We start from the raw sequence: 19,736 nt of genomic DNA on the forward strand, positions 1-19,736 counted from the left end.
TGTTGACTAATGAGGTTGAGGACTTGTTGAACCTAAAAAAATCTACCTACCCATTGTGGGTAGGGATGCCCCTCTCACCCTCGGGGCTAGGGCTCGAGTTTTGAGCTTGGTTCGGGCTCCAGCATCTGATCCTGCGTCAGAAGCAAGTAGAATGCAGTTGCATAATCTCATTTCAACAAAGTGATTTGCTACCTACTCATAGTGAGTAGGGTGCCCTTTACCCTTCGTGTAATTAGTTATAAACATTTATACAATTTACTTCTCTTCCGATGTGGGATACTACAGTTATAATCCTTTTAGGAGAGACCTTATAATTGACCTTTAATATTTCGATTGCTGGAAGAAAATATTATATTCATTGGTCCATGCTGAAACGTTTCAGTGTATAGTAATAGCTGTTCATTCTGACAAACCCAGAAGAGAACAAAGTAATGGTTAATTCATAGTGGGCTCTGCCCTGTGTATTTGTCTCGTTTGGCCGTTTTCGGGCTCCCTCGTGGGTTATAAATCTTAGAAGGCAGAGAATCTCTTGGACCAAATTATTAATTACTTTCTTTAATACTATTTAATGTAGAATGTTTAGTCGCTATGAAATCTGCTGTCCCCAAAAATTACTGCACTGTGTTAACATCAGCAGATTAATGAGTCATAAATTTAAGATTAGACAGCATAGGAGAGGTTTATCACATGCTCATATAATATTGAATTCTCATTCCTAAACAACCCAGATTATATCAAGAGAGTATCCCGAATAATGACGGGAGTCTCGAATACGTAGCTGGGGTTTATTGGGAAGTAAAATGATTTAATCCCTATGTATGTCCAATGTACTAACAGTAAATTTTCTGCATGCTGAATATTCATCGCGAACAATAGTAAAGTTACCTTTATTCTAAATATACGAAAGCTAAACTACAGTTTTCCTGTTCATTTCGCAAGCGACAAAAGGAATGAATCCACTATTCTTTCTTTCTGCTGTTTTACAGAATTGCCTGGGCACCTGTCGTGCTGCTCAGTGCTACGTGTGTTTGCTTTACGCAACGACAGCACGGGTGAGATAGAGATTCAGGTCAACCAGCTGGATAGAGAGTGAGATTTAGTTCTGAATCTGAGAGAGGTTTTGATCAACAGTTGTGGTTGTTGATTGACAGAGAAAAAAAGGTGCTTCGTTCAAATATTTGGTCCGCCATGTAAGTCTCTGGCACCGCTTCGTTCTTTCCAATTTGTTGATCGATAGAGAGAGGAAGAAAGGATAGGAGCAGGGTATTTTGCATGTTTTCGTTCTTCTAAACTCTGCTAAATCCGACTCCTACGCATCTTCCAGCTCCGGCTAAGGTAAACTATTTCAATTTTTTTGGCAATTGATTGTTGGGTTCTTCAAAATTGAATCTTCCATGTACCAATTGGTCTATAAAATCTTGATGATTGCTCAAGTGGTTTGTTTCGGTGTGGTGGTCCTTCCGAAATTCAATTCTCTTATTCTAGGATCCTTGGTGTTTCAATTTCTATGCGTACAAGGCCACATTCAGACAAAGTGCTTTTGGTTTGCTGCTACTGAAGTTCAGATCAGTTTTCTAGGTCTGTTGACCTAAATTTCCAAGAACCTTACGTTTCAGTTGTATTTGTTACTTTAATAAAGAATAACCTTATCTGTCTCATGATATGTCTTTCAGGGGAAAGCTAATAGATGCATACCGATTTTTACACAAAGAGAAGGACATGGAGCGTGGCTTCTCCTGGTCAGGAAATCCCATTGGAAAGTAAGACCATATGGTTCATGCATAAATTGGATTACTGTTGTGTTGGTCGAGTTGAAGTGATTCCATCTGAATGTATGTGCAATCATTAGATGTACGTACATAGGAAGTTAGGAACTGTATTATAATCATATATTGTTATTATACAGTTTGCACCACATAATAAACATACCGGGTGGCTTTCTGGCAGGTATAGAGGCAAAAGGATGAGGATAGACTACTTCATAGCTGCAGAGCAACTCAAAGATAGGATTGTTTCACGTGAGATGCACGGGCAAGGGATGAATTACAAGGTATGACTTTTTCCATTTCAAATATTACCTCTGCTGGCTGTGTATTTTCTTGCAGTAGTCGGAACTGGCATAATATATACGAATTACAGAAATAGAATATATAGTTTAAAATAGGAACAGATTCTCATTTCCAACTTAATAGGCCAGTATTACTCATCCATAAGCTCTGGTTGGTGGAGATCATAGCATGTATAAAGGCATAGTCTTCTTCTGATGGCTGATCAAATCATGTAATTTTGGTTTTCTGACATTATTAGCACATTGATTACATCCTTAAACTAAAATATAGTATTCATTGAAACAAGCTAAAGAATCAGAACACAAAGAAAATATCTCTATATTGTGTTGGTAAAAAAAGTATAGCTGAGCAATAAAAGATATTTGTTCTTTGTACAATATTGAAAAGAATATCATGAAAGTTTTACTGCTTAATTAGTGATGTTTTCGGTGTTTATCTTCTAAGCTTGAACTTTTTTACTTTCTGTAGTAGGTTCTTGAACTATAATCATGATTGTCGAAGGTTTTGCAATACACTCATTTGAATTTGTGGTTTCAGGCATCATTTTGTGATTTCAATTAGTATAATATTTATGCTTTGTCACTGAAAGATTATTAAGGTTCCTCAGTTCCTCACAAGTTAGCAAGATCTGCAGTTACTGAATTTTATTCAGACATTATCTCCTTCATGTCATGTACAGATAATGGAGATAATGAGCTGGGTATTATGTTCAAAAAGAAAATTGATCTTCTGCATATAGTTTTTCATATCGATGGAGATTTGACCAAGTCTTCAGCTTGAATAATACAAGAATGCTTTAAGTCGGTGGTTGGTAATAGGTGTTAAAAAGATGTTTGTATCATGCCAATGAGACATGTAGCATGTATACTTGCTTTCAAGGTAGATAATGACTTTCAATGGTTGGAATTTCTTTCAGTTTGCTAATGTAAAAGTGAAGCAAAGTGTGTAGAATGATCAAGAGAGATCAATGTCTGCATTAGGCTTCATTTCCTGTTCTTCGTTTCCGTCAAGTGTTTTATAAATGGAAGAATCAGAGATGACATTTGTGCACGTATAAAGAAATTGAAATTGTTAATGGACGCCAAAATTGCTATGCTGTGATGGAAATAAAATTGTTGACATTTCCTTGATCAAATGAAAAGAAAAGAAAAATAGATTAAGACAAATGTACTGCAATAGCCTTTGAAGCAGCCCCATTATACATTAGCTTAAGTTTTCTTCCACTGCACTGTACAGGTTTGCCGACTGCGGTGCAGAAGGACTACTTTAGACTTCTACATTATCAAGAGTTGCATTTCGATGATTGTGGAGATCGTGTTTCTCAGTTGTTACATGTTGAATTAGCTGCCCCAGCTTCACAGTTTCAAAACAATGATATTCTAGAAGACCTCATGATTCAAATTTGTGTATAGTAATTAGCTAAAGTACCAGATTTTGGATCATGTAAAACAATGTTTGATGTGTATATACAACGCATTTATATAGTGTACCTAATATTTGTAAATTCAATACTGTTGAATTCAATAATGTCCATGATATACCCGCAGCATCGCGCGGGCTATCTCGCTAGTATTTACTAGTTGAGTAATATTTCGTTGACCAACGGAAGTGTTTCTGGCATCTTCAAGTTCCAGTTGTTGCTTCTCCAATTCGAGGACATCACTATTTTGGTTCCTCGGTTCAGCTTGATCTGGTATCTCATCCTTCTAGCGGAGGTTTTACTAGAACCAATTGGTAATTGTCAATCCACAGATGAACCAGAAAGTCATGACATTGCATTGGATGTCCTGCACTGCACCTAACAGTCTGCAATGCATTTGTGCTTCTTGTTCAAGCATTCTAGCAATGCAATACACCCTCCTTATGGTGTCATCTTTCTTGCAAAGACGGCTGAAATTCTCTAAACTCACAAGTCAGTGAGTCACCAAGCATTCTTACCAATAATCCAGGCATGAACAGGAGCCATATTTGAAATGGTGGAAGCGAAGCTTATCCCGAACAATAATCTCTCTTTTGGTAACAACTGATATAAACTTAATAGCCGAGTGGCAGTCCTCACACATTCGGAGGTTCTTTACAATCCTAATGGCCTCACCATCCTTGGTTTTCATTAGCCCATATGCAATTGCAAGCTTCTCACTGTGATACCTAAGGGCATATTCCCTCTCTTCTTCTTCCACTTCATGCATCACTAACTCCGGTGCTGGTGCATACCCTGCTTCACTGCACCACCGCATCAATTCATCTAAATACTGATAAATTTCATTTGTCTCTGGGTGGGACTTGTCGCCCATGCTAAACAAATAGGTTTTCTGATTCACATGTATTGTACTATAGCCAACTTGCTTTCTCAAGCTTCTTCCTTTCATCATGTTTCTAACCATTTCCACTCTATCCATCCTACCTGCCACTGCATATATGTTCGAAAGCATCACATAATGGCCTGGATTTTCTGGCTCAATCTCCAAAAGATGCTCAGCCACTGTGACTCCGAGATCGGTATTCTTATGCATCTTGCAAGCCCCAAGCATGGCAGTCCAAAGAGGTGGAGCTGCCTCTCCCGGGCTAAGCTCTTTGATGAACTGATATGCTTCATCGAGAAGCCCAGAACGCCCAAGCATATCAACCAGGCAAACACGGTGCTCCACTCCCGGCACTAATCCATACTCTTGCCTCATGCTCGCATATGCCTGCCTCCCTTCTTTCACTAGCCCGGCATGAGCACAAGCCGCCAAGACTGCAACAAATGTCACGGTGTTAGGACTAGGACCACGAGCTCTCATTTCGCCAAAAAGCTCCATAGCTTGACTACCATAACCATTCGTTGCGTACCCCGAAATCATAGCAGTCCAAGTAATAACATTCCTTTCATCCATACAATCGAAAACTTCTCGCGCTTTGCTCACATCCCCACACCTAGCATACATGTTGATCAGCGAAGTCCCTAGAGCCACATTCACTTCTATCCCCTTCCTGACAACCTCATCATGCACCGAACACCCTAAACCAACATCTCCCAACTGAGAACACGCCGCCAAAACATTCACAAAACCAGTCGAATCCGGCTCAACACCCGCCTCCCTCATCTCCTTAAACACCTCAATCGCCTCTCTCGAAAACCCGTTCTGCTCGTACCCCGAAATCATCGAGTTCCAACCCACAACACTCCTCTCAGGCATTTCATCGAACACCTTCCTTGCAACCCCAAACTCCCCACATTTCGAATACAAGCTAACAAGAGCCGCCTGAACAAACGGCTCCGACCCACACCCACACACCACTACATGTGAATGCACACCCCTACCGAGTCTCAGAGCCCTTAGATCGGCGCAGGCCTTGATCACAGAGGTGAAGGTGTAACTACTCGGCGGGGTTCGAAAGCCGAGCATGGAGTGATAGAAGAAGAGAGTGTGTTGCGGGAAGCCGAACTTAGAGGATGACTTGATTATGGAATTGAAGAGGAAGGAGTCGGGGTGAGGGACGGAGAGGAAGAGGTTGTGGGTGTAGAGAATCGAGCCGGCTTCGCAAGCCAGAGTGATGAGCTTGGTGAGGAGTGATCGGCTGCGGTGAGATCCAGAGACGATAATGTGGGCGTGGACTTGTTGAAGAGGCTTCAGATTTGGACCGGCTTTGAGTAGAGCTTTGTAGGCTGGAGATTTTGGCGGGGAGCTGTGTTTGGTTTCCATGAAAATATGAATTTGAAAAATCTGGAAGGTCCTGTTACTTAAACGCACCGTTTTTGCCACCTACCCGTCACCATAGAATTTGAAATTCTGCCGATTTACTTAAACGGACCGTTTTGCACACCTAAATATGACGTGTATAATACAAGAAAAATACGTACATATATTATTTCCTCAAAAATATCGACAAAAAAAGCATTCATTAATAAATTCTTGGACAATACATCTCAATGGTAATTTTTGGCCTCATTAAAAAACCCTATTTCAAATCGAAATAAGTAAAAAAAAGTACAACACTTCTACATTAACTAGAAGACTCTTCTATTACAATTGTATTAAGTAAAGGGGGACCAATTTCCTTCCATAACTTTATTTCAGTTTCCAGTGGAAGGGTAGCTCGGTTGTTAGTTCTAGGTATCTTCCTCTAAAAAATAGTCTCAAAGTTATGTTGCAAAGCTCTAATCTCATCCAACACAAATCCTTCCAAACTAAAATCAAAATCCATATCATTAATGGCTATCACCACTTTAATAGCATCACTTTCAAGCTCTATCCTCCTAAAACTCATCATGAAGCAAAATCTCATTTCATACAAAACAGCCATAACCTAAGCAGAATGAGGAGAAAGGTTATTAGTATAAGAATTATTATTATTTTTTTAATTTTAAATATAAAATAATATATTTTTTCAATACAATGTATAAAATATGAAAAGAATATAAAAATATGTACAATACATGTTTTTTAATTTTTTTTTTAAAAGGAAAATTCTAAAATATGAATTACAAAAACATTTTAAAAAAAAACATCAATAGGTGTGTATTATTTGCGTATTATACGAAAGTAGTCTGTCACAAGTCACAACTCACAAACTAACTGTTCGCGCCGAGATTTAAAAGACCGCAACCTCACGCGCCACCGCTCACTGAAAACGTAGATCTGCTGAACCATGAGAGGCTCATCTTCCACACCATCTAGCTCGGATGGTACCACCCGTTCATGGATAATAGCCGGAGCGGCTGTGGCCGCAGCGACGGCAGCGTACGCGGTGGTTTCAAGGCGGCGATCGGCGAGGTTTCGGAGCCGGGTGGTCGGAATCATACCTGCGCGTTTTGCTTCCTCCAGATTTCCCGGCAAACCTCTGGTTCCGATACTCGGAAAGCCCATGATCCAGGTGCTTATATCTTTCTTCTTCAAAGTTAGATTGTTTCGAATTTATTTATTTGTTAGGAATTTTATTCATCAGAGATTAATTGATTAATCATTTCACCAAGGATTTAGAGGTGGTGGAATTGTGTGGTTGGCACCAATTGGAAATTGGGCTTATCAATTTTAAGGTTAATGTGAAGTTTGAAATTTTGAGAATGAGAAGCCGCTAAGGCAATATTTAATGGAGATTTGAAGTGTTGATAATCAGAGATTAGATGACTGTTTCATGAGGATGTTAATCAGCACAGTTATATTCAGGTGACCATTTTACTGAAACTGTAGTTACTCAGGTGCAAAAAAATTGAATAGCAGTAGGGTTTCCTTGCTTTTTTTTACAAAGATTGTGTGGTTACTTCTGCATTATCGGAGCTAATTCTCGCAGATATTTGCTTTGGTTGTAAATGTGAGGAAACAAACCTCTTTGCATTATCACCACAGCGAACTGCTGGTTGAATCTCGTTGATTCGTTTGGGTCCTATTCAGCAAAATATGTGAAGGATGAGTGATCTCATATGGAAGGTCGAACATAATGTTCTCCTGGATTTCTGTAAAATGCCTAAATTTGTAGATGTGATCCATGATTAAGCTATGTTTCTTTGCTCTCTGTTGTGTTTGCTAGTATGTTGTATTTACTGTGTGCCATCATACATTATAGCGGAAAAGATGCTACCATCATATGCTTAAGTACTTTGTTGTGATTCTAGAGGACATGGGAAAGAGCAAAACTTGCAAACAAGCTGGATCAACTTGGTATGTCCAGCAGTCAAGCTCAAAGCATGTACATGTTTTCTTTAATACATTTCCATAGTCAAAATGGTTGGCTAACTTAATATATTCTTTGTACTAGTTGTGGCTACTGATGATAAGAAAATAGCAGCATGCTGTTCAGATTTTGGAGCTAATGTCATAATGACATCAGAAACTTGCAGAAATGGTAAGCAGCTTGGTTTTACATTTCTAATTTTCCAACTGTTAGAGAGATTGCGTTAAGAGTTTAAATTGTGGTCTGAAGGAACTGAACGCTGCACTGAGGCGCTCCAAAAGCTTACGAAGAAGTTTGACATCGTTGTTAACATTCAGGGTGATGAACCTCTAATAGAGCCCGAGATAATCGATGGGGTTGTCATGGCCCTGCAGGTAACTTGTTTTGGCCAATCATGTTACTTTACCCCATTTTCTCTTCAACATGAATCAAATAATAATGCTTAACAGTCGTGATTGAATTTTGTTTGATTACTGTTAGGCTGCCCCTGATGCTGTGTTTAGCACTGCAGTTACCTCATTGAAACCTGAAGATACCTCTGATCCAAATCGGGTGAAGTGTGTGGTGGACAATCATGGTTATGCAATCTATTTCTCAAGGGGTTTAATCCCCTACAACAAGTGCGTGTTAAATTTGCTATACATACGTTACATAATACTCTTGAGTTAATTGATAAAAAAAAAAATTTGTGCTCGTGTACACAAAACAGGTCAGGCAAGGTCAATCCACATTTTCCGTATTTACTTCATCTTGGTATTCAGGTACTAGCATTTTAGTATGTTACAGGACTTTCGAGCCATAATAACTCTGACTCTATACACATCTAGAAGTTGTTAACCAATGTCGTCATTTTGCTACTTGCCAGAGCTATGATACAAAGTTCTTAAAGATATATCCAGAGCTTCCGCCTACTCCATTACAACTAGAAGAAGATTTGGAGCAGCTTAAGGTCCTTGAGAATGGATATAAGATGAAGGTATAGCATTGTTTTACCTTCTATGTCTTTGGATCAATTTCGTTTTTATTGATTAATCTTTTTCGCTTATTTCCCAGTGAACTTAATAAGACACTTTACTGGTTAATTGTAATGCTGTGTTGGGTGGTTTTACTTTCTCGCGTATCAATAATTTTATTTTATTTTCTTCATTTAAGTATTTTTCAAAACTTTTCTCGCAGGTAATAAAGGTTGATCATGAGGCTCACGGTGTTGATACTCCACAAGATGTAGAGAAGATAGAACGTTTCATGCGGGAAAGAAATTTGTCTTAGTTCCTTTATGAACAGAGCAAGAGAGGTTTTACAGTTTCTCTTAGCATAGAACTCTTTTACTAAGATTTTGTTTGCTGCTATTCATAATTGTTAGCTGGCATTGCCTGAGTTCTATCATGAATTTTTACTTCTTCCTCTGCCAATTGATATACAAGGCAAGTTTTCCATGCAAAAGCCCCAAATTTGATTACTATGGGTTCTCAATTAGGTTACTTGATCATCTCCGGCCAGGTTACATTGGAGTGGAAATATATTAAATTACCGGTCCTATTTCATCAACCAACTATTACACCACATTTGGTGAAAGGCCCCTGGAAACTATACCAAATGTTGGATTTAGTAAATACATACACTGATACGCACATTTGCAAGATTCTAAAATGAAACGCAGCTGAAATATTTTACAAAATTGACCACATGCTCTATCTCCTCTGATCTGAATTCAGATTGCAGCTTCTTTGCCATAGAGGCTCCTTTGCTGGCGCCAACTTGTCTTCTTTGTTGGCTGGCAAGACATGGTACACCGTACACGGTGGTGATTGGGCTACTTGGTTAAGTATTTGAGGGTAATTTGAAATTTAATAGTATTCTACATTTCAAGTGGTAAATTGCCAATGCTTGGAGATACAGCACAAATAGTGTTGGAAACAAGTTGACAGAGAGGATGGAATGGAAAAAGGAGGATCGATACAACAGTGCATCATTCTACTGCAGACTAAAGCTTCAGGCTTTCTTGTTAATTTAGCAAGACTGCGAGACAAACATTTTTATAAAATATGAAGCAGTTTTCCCAAAGACCTAAATCTTCCTTCATACTCTGTAACATTGCCTTTTTCTCGAGTTACTTCAACGCGGTATTAGATAAGGCGGAGCACAAGAGATTTCACAGAAGTATGAACCTTAAAATTATGTTTAGTCCCTATCTCTTATCTGTCTATGAAAATAGATAACACTTTTGTCTTCTATCATAATCAATTTTTCGACTAGAAGAAAGCTTAGATGCAGAAAAAGTTAAATAACTCAGGCAATGCCAGCTAACAATTATTCATCCCACCTTTCTTATAACGTGGGTTCGATTTTTGAAAAGCGGAATTGTGGGGATTCATGCTATTAACGAACTAAGAGAGTTCGTAAGACTTCGGACTAAGAGCGTCCGTAAGCATCGATTTATGACCATATAAACATCATTGTTTCGGTCTAATCCAATCATTCTTGGAAATCGATTTATTGGTAGCATAGCTTGGCAATCTTATTATTTAGTTGTCGTGGAAGTTTTTAACTTCGAAACTAATATATTTCTTCTTCTTATTTCAGGATGTCGAAGCCGAAGCTTGACTTTCCTATACTTGACTCAACTAGATCGAAATATCATAGTTGGGTCACGGATGTTGAGAACCACCTCACTTCAAAATGGATCCTTCCCGTAATTCAGGCACCAAATCCCGAGCTCATATTTGAGCGTACGGCTACAAATAATGCCACCGCTCTCATCTTGATGAGACGCCACATGGATAAATCACTCCGATTGGAGTACATGGCAATCAAGGATGCTAGAGAATTATGGGTTGCGCAAGAAGAGCGTTTTGGTAATGTCAAGGACACCCTCCTCCCCGACTTGAAAGTTCAATGGAGCAATCTACGATTCGCCGACTTCAAGTTTGTAGCTGAATATAATTCAGAAGTTCTACGCCTCAAAAACATGTTGGGGTTCTGTGGACAACCCGTCACAGAGCAAGAGCTAATTGAGAAAACTCTCTCCACCTTCCCCGTCTCAACTATTTTGCTATCAAAGCAATATCGAACCGAATACAATACTGGACGGATCACGAGGTTTCATCAGCTAATTAATGTTACGTTTGTAGCTGAAAAACATGATAATATCCTCGTGAAGAATTATAATTCAAGGCCTATCAGAACTAAGAGCGTTCAAGAGGCGAATTATAATAATGCACCCAAAAGAGGGCGCAAGGAGCGGAACCCTAAAAAGAAGGGACACAACGGACGTTTTAGTCCATATAACCGCCCTACAAAGGAAGGTAATCGTCAGAATGAAGGACGAACACGTGGCAATACATGGCAACGTGGGAGAGGAGGCCGTGGGGCTCCAGGACGTGGAGGAGCCGCCCAAGGCCGTGGGAATGGCGCCAACTCTTCTAGGGGACGCCACCCAAGTGAACCTAATGCACCTCAATTAAGGGGAGGAAATCACAATGACATGTGTCATCGATGTGGATCAAGTGAGCATTGGTTCAAGCAATCAATTGGCTATGCATTATAAGGCATATAGAGACTTTAGAGAGCATGAAGCCTATCTTGCCAAAGAAGAAGATGGTGATGATGCCAATGTCAATCTCACCATAGCGGACTTCAAATCTGACAAGGAATTGCACAAGGATGCTGCAGATTTTGATTAGTATAGTCCTTATTTTATTTTCCAAGAATTATGTAATGGCAATATGCCTTAGTCAATAAATGACATTTTGTATTAACTATTTCTTATGTGGCGCATCCAATAAAGTATGATGTCTAGGAAAGTAATTGAGATTAGTGGTACTTAAGAGAGCCTCGCTCTACCGACATCTCTCTCTACTTCCCTGGTCATATTTGCTTGGAGTTACCAAACGGATAGAGCGACTACGATTTGTCTAAATTTGATTTTTATTTTGGATTAGATAAATGGTCACGAAACTTTGATGTAATCATTGGCTATTATTAATAAAGTATCAATTTATTTTATTCAATGTCTTGGACATATTTTTAATTTTGAACTTTATTATTTTTCAGTATGTTTCCCGGAGAGCTAGAATGCCTCGTGGATAGTGCCACTACACATACCATCCTTCGAAATAGGTAACTATTTCTATGGATGACGCCTTCTCGATCTTCCGTGACTACGATGGCTGGATCATCTCAATTGATTCATGGTAGAGGACCAGCCCAATTTATGTTGCCAAATAGCACAACTTTAAATGTCACTGAAGCTCTTTATGCTCCTAGGGCAGGAAGAACCCTATTGAGCTTCAAAGATATAAGAGCCAATGGTTTTCATGTGGAAACACATTGTGAGAATGGACAAGAGTTCCTTTGCATCACCTCTAATGACTACGGACATAAAAAAGTCTTAGAGAAACTTATGTGTCGATCTAGTGGGTTGTATGCAACCACTATTCAAATAATTGAATCTAATCATGTTATGAGAGATAATTTATGGGATTCAGACACATATAGGCTTTGGCACGACCGTTTGGGACATCCAAGTTGTGATATGATGATCCATATATTAAAGACTTCGCACGGACAACCATTTTTCAGAACGAAAAGAAGTGAAAATCGGATTTTGGACCCCGAAAGAGCCCCTGCGCCTCACGGCGCCGTTCACCTCCAAAACCGGCCATCTTTGGCCTGCGCCGTCATCCCCCTGCAGCCTCAGGGTGGCATTGACGCCACCAATGCTCTTTTGTCTCCAACGTTCACTTCTAAAGTCTATTGTGACTTCGTGGCTCAACAAAAATCATCATTGGTTGTTTCTAAAGCTCATCATTCGTTCTGCAAAGTATGCACTTTAGCAAAATTAGGATCGAAATCATCCTATGCAAAGGACACTAAAGAAAATATACAATTCTTGCAATGAATCCAAGGTGATATTTGTGGACCTATTCAACCACCATGCGGACCATTTCGATATTTTATGGTGTTGGTTGATGCATCGACACGCTAGTCACATGTCATGCTTTTGTCCACAAGGAACGCTGCCTTTACTAAACTCCTAGCACAAATTATTAAGTTACGGGCTCACCACCCTGATCATCCTATTAAGTCTATAAGGTTAGATAATGCTGGGGAGTTTACATCAAAAACTTTTGATGATTATTGCATGTCCATTGGGATTGAAGTTGAACATCCAGTTCCTCATGTTCACACCGAAAATAGTCTCGCAGAAGCCACCATTAAACGACTACAAATGGTCGCTAGAGCATTGGTAATGCGCACCAATCTCCCTATTTCTGCTTGGGGCTATGCAATATTGCATGCAGCTGTGCTTATTCGTCTGAGGCCTACTGCCACTCAACCCTTTTCTGCGTCCCAGATGGTGACTGGGTATGAGCCTAATGTCTCACACTTACGCATATTTGGGTGTGCAGTTTATCTGCCAATTGCGCCACCACAACGCACCAAAATGGGTCCTCAAAGACGCTTAGGCATTTATGTTGACAGGCAATTTCTTTACCGCTAGATTTGTGGATTGTCACTTTGATGAGATAGTCTTCCCGTCATTAGGGGGAGATAAGAACAATAATGTTAGAACCAATTCCAGAAAATAGAGAGATCTCCATGAATTACACTAGTGTACATGAGATGATGGATAGAAATTCTATGGCTATTGATGATGCATTTGCATATCATGTTGCAAAAGGAATTATAGAATATGATGATATCGAACCTCGCTCTGTCGAAGAATGTCAACGAAGAGCGGATTGGCCTAAATGGAAAGATGTGATCCAGGCTGAATTGGATTCACTAGCAAAGAGACAGGTATTTCGGCCTATAACGCAGACACCCCCAGATGTTAAACCTGTTGGCCATAGATAGGTCTTTGTTAGAAAGCGAAATGAGAAAAATGAGGTGGTTAGATATAAAGCCCGCCTCGTGGCACAAGGTTTCTCACAACGCCCTGGGATCGACTACGAGGAGACATATTCTCCCGTAATGGACGTTATAACGTTCCGCTACCTTGTCACTTTGGTAGTTTCCTAAAAACTTGACATGCAGCTTATGGATGTGGTTACAACATATCTCTATGGGGATCTAGATTCAGAGATATATATGAAGGTTCCAGATGAACTTCAACTACCCAAATCAAGTGGCTATAAACCACGGAATGCGTTTTCAATAAGATTAAAACGCTCACTATGTGGATTAAAACAATCCCGACGGATGTGGTATAACCGTCTAAGTGACTACTTGATTGGGAAGGGATATATTAATAATGAAATATGCCCATGCGTGTTCATTAAAAGAACAAGTTCCGGATTTGCAATCGTAGCAGTTTATGTCGATGACATAAACCTAATTGGAACTCTAGATGAGTTGAAGGAAACTGCTAAATACTTGAAATCCGAATTTGAGATGAAAGATATTGGGAAAACACGGTTTTGTCTTGGTTTAGAACTCGAGCACCGTAGTGATGGAATTTTGATCCATCAGTCTGCATATACTAAGAAAATCTTTAGGCGCTTTGATGAAGATAAAGCAAAGTCTGTGAGTACTCCCATGATCGGCCGTAGTCTTGAGCCCAGAAAAGATCTGTTTCATCCAAAGGATGAGGACGAAGAATCATTAGAGGCCGAAGTGCCCTATTTAAGTGCAATAGGCGCATTATTGTACTTAGCTCAATGCACAAGACCGGACATCTCCTTCGCAGTGAACTTGTTAGCTCGACATAGCTCTGCGCCAACACGCCGCCATTGGATTGGTGTAAAGACAATCTTTCGATACTTAAGAGGTACGATTGATATGGACTTATTCTATCCCTACAGAGAGAAAAGGAATGACGGAAATTTGGGATCGGACCCCAAGAGGCAAAAGGCCACCGTCCAAGAGTTGGCCGCCGGCGCCACCGCCGTCCATGTTGGCCGGCATCCTCCCACTCCCCTCCATCAAAACGAAAATGATATTTTGATGGGTTTTGCTGATGCAGGGTACCTCTTTGACCCTCAAAAAGGTCGCTCCTAAACGGGTTATGTCTTTACCATGGGAAGCACTGCGATATCTTAGAGGTCTACAAAACAGACCCTTGTTGCTACTTCCTCGAATCATGCAGAGATTATTGCTCTACATGAAGCCGTGCATGAATGTATATGGCTAAGGTCTGTAATTAGACACATTCAAGGAAGTTGTGGTTTGAAGTCTACCACGGATGAACCTACATGCATTTATGAGGATAATGCAGCTTGTATTGAACAAATGAAGTTAGGTTTCATCAAGGGCGACAACACCAAGCATATATCACCTAAGTTCTTCTATAATCAGCAACAACAATCACTTCTAAAGATTGAAGTGAATCAAATCCGATCAGAGGATAATGTAGCGGACTTATTCACTAAGTCGTTACCTAAATCCACCTTCGAGAAACATGTGAAGAGCATCGGATTGAGAAAGTTATCCGAACTCCCATTACTGTAACAATCAGGGGGAGATATCGACATCAGGGGGAGTTATGATGTCTACATGTTCGATCTCGAAGAGTAGAGGACGTGTTGTACTCTTTTTCTCCTCCTCGAGCGTATTTTTGTCCCACAGGGTTTTTCACTCGAGCAAGGTTTTTAACGAGGCAACGGATGAAGTGTCATCACCAAGTTTGAGCGGCACAAGGGGGAGTGTTGAAGGAAAATCAGTTTTGTGTGTGCCTAATCAAACTAGGAGTAGTAATAGGAGAGAAGGTTCTAGAATTCCTAGTTCTACATGGATTAAGTTTCCTTGTAACATTAGAACATGTACTTTGTAATCCCTATATATAGGGCTCCTATTCTCAATAATGATATACAATTCTCTCTTCAATCTCTCTCGAATTCTCTTTTACTTAAACACTCTTAACATTTTTCCAGAACCTGAAAACAAACTAGAGCTCCTTTTTTCAATCTCCAACCACCATTTTTCTGAGGAATATATTGAAAAGCTAGCTCAAGCTGTGGTTGGTTTGCTGTATAAAGATGAGCTCCTTGTTTCTTAAGAACAGAAGCTGTTAGAATGTGATTAGTACTGAATTTGCTATTAGAATGAGCCCTTTTGTGATAGAAATACCAGCTTAGGATGGTTGTTGTATGCAAAAAGCTGAAAGCTTTCAACACTTTGATAATCCAATCTGCATCAGCCAGCTTTTATTTGTTCGACATTTTTAAACTAGCAATCATACTATCTCGTTGTACGTTCGTGCACTTTTCGTTCTTTGTGAGATTTATGTATTTATTTTTGTTTGGCTACTATTCATTGCAGAGGAGACTAGAAAAGGAATTGGCTCTCTTTGGTGGAGCTCCCCCAGCTGCTGAGGGAGAAGCTAACGAGAATGATGAGGGAGATGTGATCCAGGGGGAAGATGAAGAAAGTGAGCCAGACGCACCAATTTCTGGTATTTTCAAAAACATTATAATGCAAACACGAATTTTTTTTTTTTTTTTGTCAGTACTTGAAGCTCATGGCTGACTATCTTGGTTACTCTAGTGCTGCTAAACCTTGTTGCCTATCACTGTAGTCTTAATTATTTGGTTGTTGGTTTCTGGGCTAGTAAATCTCAATAATAATAGACACTGGAACTGAGAAAGTATATGAATTGAAATGCACCTATCTTGGTTACTCTAGTGCTGCTAAACCTTGTTGCCTATCACTGTAGTCTTAATTATTTGGTTGTTGGTTTCTGGGCTAGTAAATCTCAATAATAATAGACACTGGAACTGAGAAAGTATATGAATTGAAATGCACTTTAATCACATCCTTGTTATTGAACAGATTATTTGATCATATTGTGGCTAGATATGAGTTGCATATGCTTTTGTATAAAGCATTAGTGAAGTAATAGATTTTCCTTCCATAGTTGGGGAAGATGCAAAAGTTTCGATACTACTGATGGCAAAAAGACTTAATCCCCTTTAAATGCTCTAGCTTAAACAAACATAAAAATAAGAGTCATAACAATGCCCTTTTGCATCTGTGCCATGAACTTAATTGTTTCTACCTTCTGGTTTTGTATGTTTAGATTTGGATTTTGGTATATCATACCGATTCATTTTATGCTCCTCAATATGCATTGGAGTTGACCTATTTCATGTGTTCAAATGTACAACAACTTATGACAATGGAGACATAAAAGTCACAGTGACAACAAGCGAGATCTCTCAGGAAGAGGAAATACATCCAGTTAGAAAGACAGTGGCTGTAGTGCCCGAAACAGTTGGAGCTAATAAAAAGAATAGTGTTCTTGTGAGCAAAAAGAAACCATTTAAAAAAGTTGGAAAGCGCAAATCAGGGCCAAAGATGCAAAAGAAAACAGATAAAAGGAAAGGAAAGGAAAATAACTCGAAGAGGCTTACTCTACCCTTAGCCAGTTCTTTGAAGTTTTAGGATCTACCATGTGTCCATGTGTCCTTGCTTTGGAGATCTATGAAGTACATGAGTTCAGCTGACCAGAACTTTCATTTGGATTTCATTTTTGGTTTAACTTTGAACAATTTATGAGCATGTGGAACTGGCTTTTAAGTAAGATCATGCTTCAGATGTATACTAAAATTATCTGTACTTGACTCTTGAATGAAATCAATTCAGTGTTACATTGTTCTGCATAATCATATCCAAGAACTTTTGCGCATGTTGTGGCATCTTGCCGTTTTTGCTTGTGTAGTGGCAACTTTGTTAAAGACTTAAAAAGTGTAGTTACCCTTCTATTGTAAAAAGTTCGTTTGTCACCCAGTATTAAGGTTCAAATTTACTATATACGAAAGTTAAGTTTCACTGTGTCACTGTTCCTAAGGCAACAGTAGGAAACAGTGCCTGGGGTCAGAAAAGACCGTTCTGCCCTCCTTTTTAGATTTTTTGTTCTGCTATGTATCGATAAAAAAGGAGCAACAGAGAGAGAGTTGTGAGCAGCAAGAACAGTGTTGACGACCATAGCTTCCAAACCAAAGCCGACCCAGACGAGCACAAAGCCACCATCTTTGCTGCAGAACCAAGGTTAGCAATTGAATTTTCAGGATATTGACTCTTCAAGATGATCGGTTTTAGCTCTCGATAAAAACTGTTTTTGTTGAACACAGTCGTGAAGATTGACCTGGGATTGACGACGAAGAGACTCTTTGGTTTATCATGAACTTGACTTGGTTTGTTTAAATCTCGGACTATCTACTCCTCCTCTGCAAATCAGCTCAGGTTTCTGTTCTCTATCTTTTGTCTTTCTTCTGTGTTTTTACTGATTACCAAACACTGTGGTGAGAGGACAATGAGTATATACAATGATGTTTGTATTTTGACCATACTAGGACATTGGATGAAAATTTGTAGTTCATTGCTGGCGCATTGTTTTGATAGTAGGTTGGAATTGTTCCAAGTTCATTGACGTTGGGCAATTTGTGCAACGTCATCATTTCCATTCGGCTGTAGGTGAATTTGATGTGTTTTACATTTGTTTGCTTTGTCTATGTTATTTGTAGTCCTCTGTCTAAGTTGCTTAGTCTATGCTTACTGTTTGCTTTGTCTATGTTATTTGTGTTTCACATTATGGAATTGTTATTTGATAGTGGGTTGGAAGAGGTTGTTGTTGATTGTTTTGATACTATGATCATTGTTTTGGAGTCATTAGTTTTGTTTGATGACGTTGTTTACGATGATTGGTATAGTAAACTACTGGGTGTCATTGATTGCAGTTTTTGTTTATATTTTTCTGAATTTTTGCTCTTTTTAATTTTTGGGCAATGAAATTTGTGTTCTTCAGTCCAGAGAAAGAGGCGAGATAAAAGAAAGGGAGAAGAGAAAGGGGAAGAAGAAAATGAGAAGAGACAGACCGGAAGCTCTTGACTAAAACAACACAAGTGGAAGGTATTTGTGGTTTTGTGAGAATTTGATTTGAAATTTTTTCTGGGTTGTATATTTGATTGGTCAATGATTAGATGCTTGAAAACTGAATACTTGGATATTGGGTTGTTATTGATTTTGTTTGCAGGTTTTGCTTGTTGTTATTGTTATTGTGTTTCACTTTATGAGTATTGTTGTTTTCAGTTTTCCATTATTGAAAAGATTGAGGCTGAGTAACTTAAAGCTAAAAATGAAACGTTGAGAGAGAGCTAAAAGAAAAGCCGAGTGCGAACCCTCCGGCGGCACGCCCCAGTGGCGGCGTCGTCGGACTGGTTGAAGGGGACTTAGTGTCCGGTGTTAGTTGTCTGTGGAATAAACCCAACAGGAGTGGTGGCTGTGTGGTGTCTTCGCTCTCCAGAACGCAATCTGGTCTTACCGGGGACGAACGATGCAGGCTTGGCGGCTTGTGGATGGAGGTGGGGTCGTTCGCCCCACAAGAGGGAGATGGACAGCGGGAGGCGACGTCGTCTGGTGGTGCGAGGATGGGATCTGCGGGAATCAGATCAGATCGGAGTGTTTCGATTTGGTCTGATTTGATTCGAGCCGTCTGGTGGAGAGGGTTGGCTTGGGGCGGTGGTGATGCCTGCTGGCGTGTTGGGGAGGACGGAATGAGGGAGGGGCGACTTGAATCTGTTTGGTGCAGTGGGGTGGCAGTCGATGGTCCGACGTCGTGGCTCCGACTTGGGGGACGGGGGCGCGGTGCTTGCAGTCAACTACTTTCTTTGATTGGGCTAAGTGGATTTTGGGTCTGGACTAGGGATCTGGGCCCAATTTCCCTTTTTTATTGCTTTTTGTTACCATTAGTTAATTGTGGCTATATGCCGGCAATAAGTTCCTCCCATTTTAGGGTAGGGCGACGTGGGCGTTGTCCCGGTATGCACACTCTGTGTGCCTTGTCTGGCCTAGCGAGGCGGCGAGCTATTTGCTTGATCAAATGGACGCAACCTCCTAGTGGCAGGATGAAATTGAGTGCCTCCAGATTTATTTCTGTGCGACAACATAGTGGGAAAGCTGTGCTATTTGTAATGATGCTTCTTCGTTATAGAGTTATCTTTCCGATATGTCACCGCTTTGTCAAAGCAAATAGAGTAGCCATTCGTTCACTCTTTGCTAATTGGTGCTTGT

The 19,736-nt window shown here is 39.8% G+C and overlaps 3 protein-coding genes across 3 annotated transcripts; 2 read left to right on the plus strand and 1 right to left on the minus strand.

Annotated features, from left to right (window-relative positions):
- Positions 1–3,305: 3,305 nt before the first annotated feature.
- LOC133729616 (pentatricopeptide repeat-containing protein At2g33760) lies at positions 3,306–5,774 on the minus strand. The gene has a single exon (XM_062157173.1). It carries the CDS (start codon positions 5,753–5,755, stop codon positions 4,004–4,006), a length of 1,752 nt encoding a protein of 583 aa, XP_062013157.1. The 5' UTR covers positions 5,756–5,774; the 3' UTR covers positions 3,306–4,003.
- An 834-nt stretch (positions 5,775–6,608) lies between these two features.
- LOC133733321 (3-deoxy-manno-octulosonate cytidylyltransferase, mitochondrial-like) lies at positions 6,609–9,160 on the plus strand. The gene is made up of 8 exons (XM_062160966.1): positions 6,609–6,926; positions 7,666–7,711; positions 7,809–7,895; positions 7,974–8,098; positions 8,205–8,344; positions 8,434–8,485; positions 8,590–8,700; positions 8,901–9,160. Exons 1-8 carry the CDS (start codon positions 6,702–6,704, stop codon positions 8,991–8,993), a joined length of 879 nt encoding a protein of 292 aa, XP_062016950.1. The 5' UTR covers positions 6,609–6,701; the 3' UTR covers positions 8,994–9,160.
- A 6,643-nt stretch (positions 9,161–15,803) lies between these two features.
- LOC133731369 (uncharacterized) lies at positions 15,804–17,108 on the plus strand. The gene is made up of 3 exons (XM_062158758.1): positions 15,804–15,812; positions 15,987–16,119; positions 16,825–17,108. The coding sequence occupies exons 1-3, from the start codon at positions 15,804–15,806 to the stop codon at positions 17,106–17,108; spliced, it is 426 nt and encodes a 141-aa protein (XP_062014742.1).
- The last annotated feature ends 2,628 nt before the right edge of the window (positions 17,109–19,736 follow it).

The sequence above is a fragment of the Rosa rugosa genome, chromosome 2, assembly GCF_958449725.1.
Source record: "Rosa rugosa chromosome 2, drRosRugo1.1, whole genome shotgun sequence".
In the NCBI taxonomy this organism is placed as follows: Eukaryota; Viridiplantae; Streptophyta; class Magnoliopsida; order Rosales; family Rosaceae; genus Rosa; species Rosa rugosa.

What these genes read in the sequence shown, in the direction of transcription:
- LOC133729616 (XM_062157173.1), bottom strand. Translation starts at nt 5,755, where the DNA reads ATGGAAACCAAACACAGCTCCCCGCCAAAATCTCCAGCCTACAAAGCT.
- LOC133733321 (XM_062160966.1), top strand. Translation starts at nt 6,702, where the DNA reads ATGAGAGGCTCATCTTCCACACCATCTAGCTCGGATGGTACCACCCGT. An exon ending in TCGGAAAGCCCATGATCCAG is followed by an intron (nt 6,927 to 7,665) that starts GTGCTTATATCT and finishes TTGTGATTCTAG; the next exon opens with AGGACATGGGAAAGAGCAAA. An exon ending in ATCAGAAACTTGCAGAAATG is followed by an intron (nt 7,896 to 7,973) that starts GTAAGCAGCTTG and finishes TGTGGTCTGAAG; the next exon opens with GAACTGAACGCTGCACTGAG.
- LOC133731369 (XM_062158758.1), top strand. An exon ending in GCCAGACGCACCAATTTCTG is followed by an intron (nt 16,120 to 16,824) that starts GTATTTTCAAAA and finishes ATGTGTTCAAAT; the next exon opens with GTACAACAACTTATGACAAT.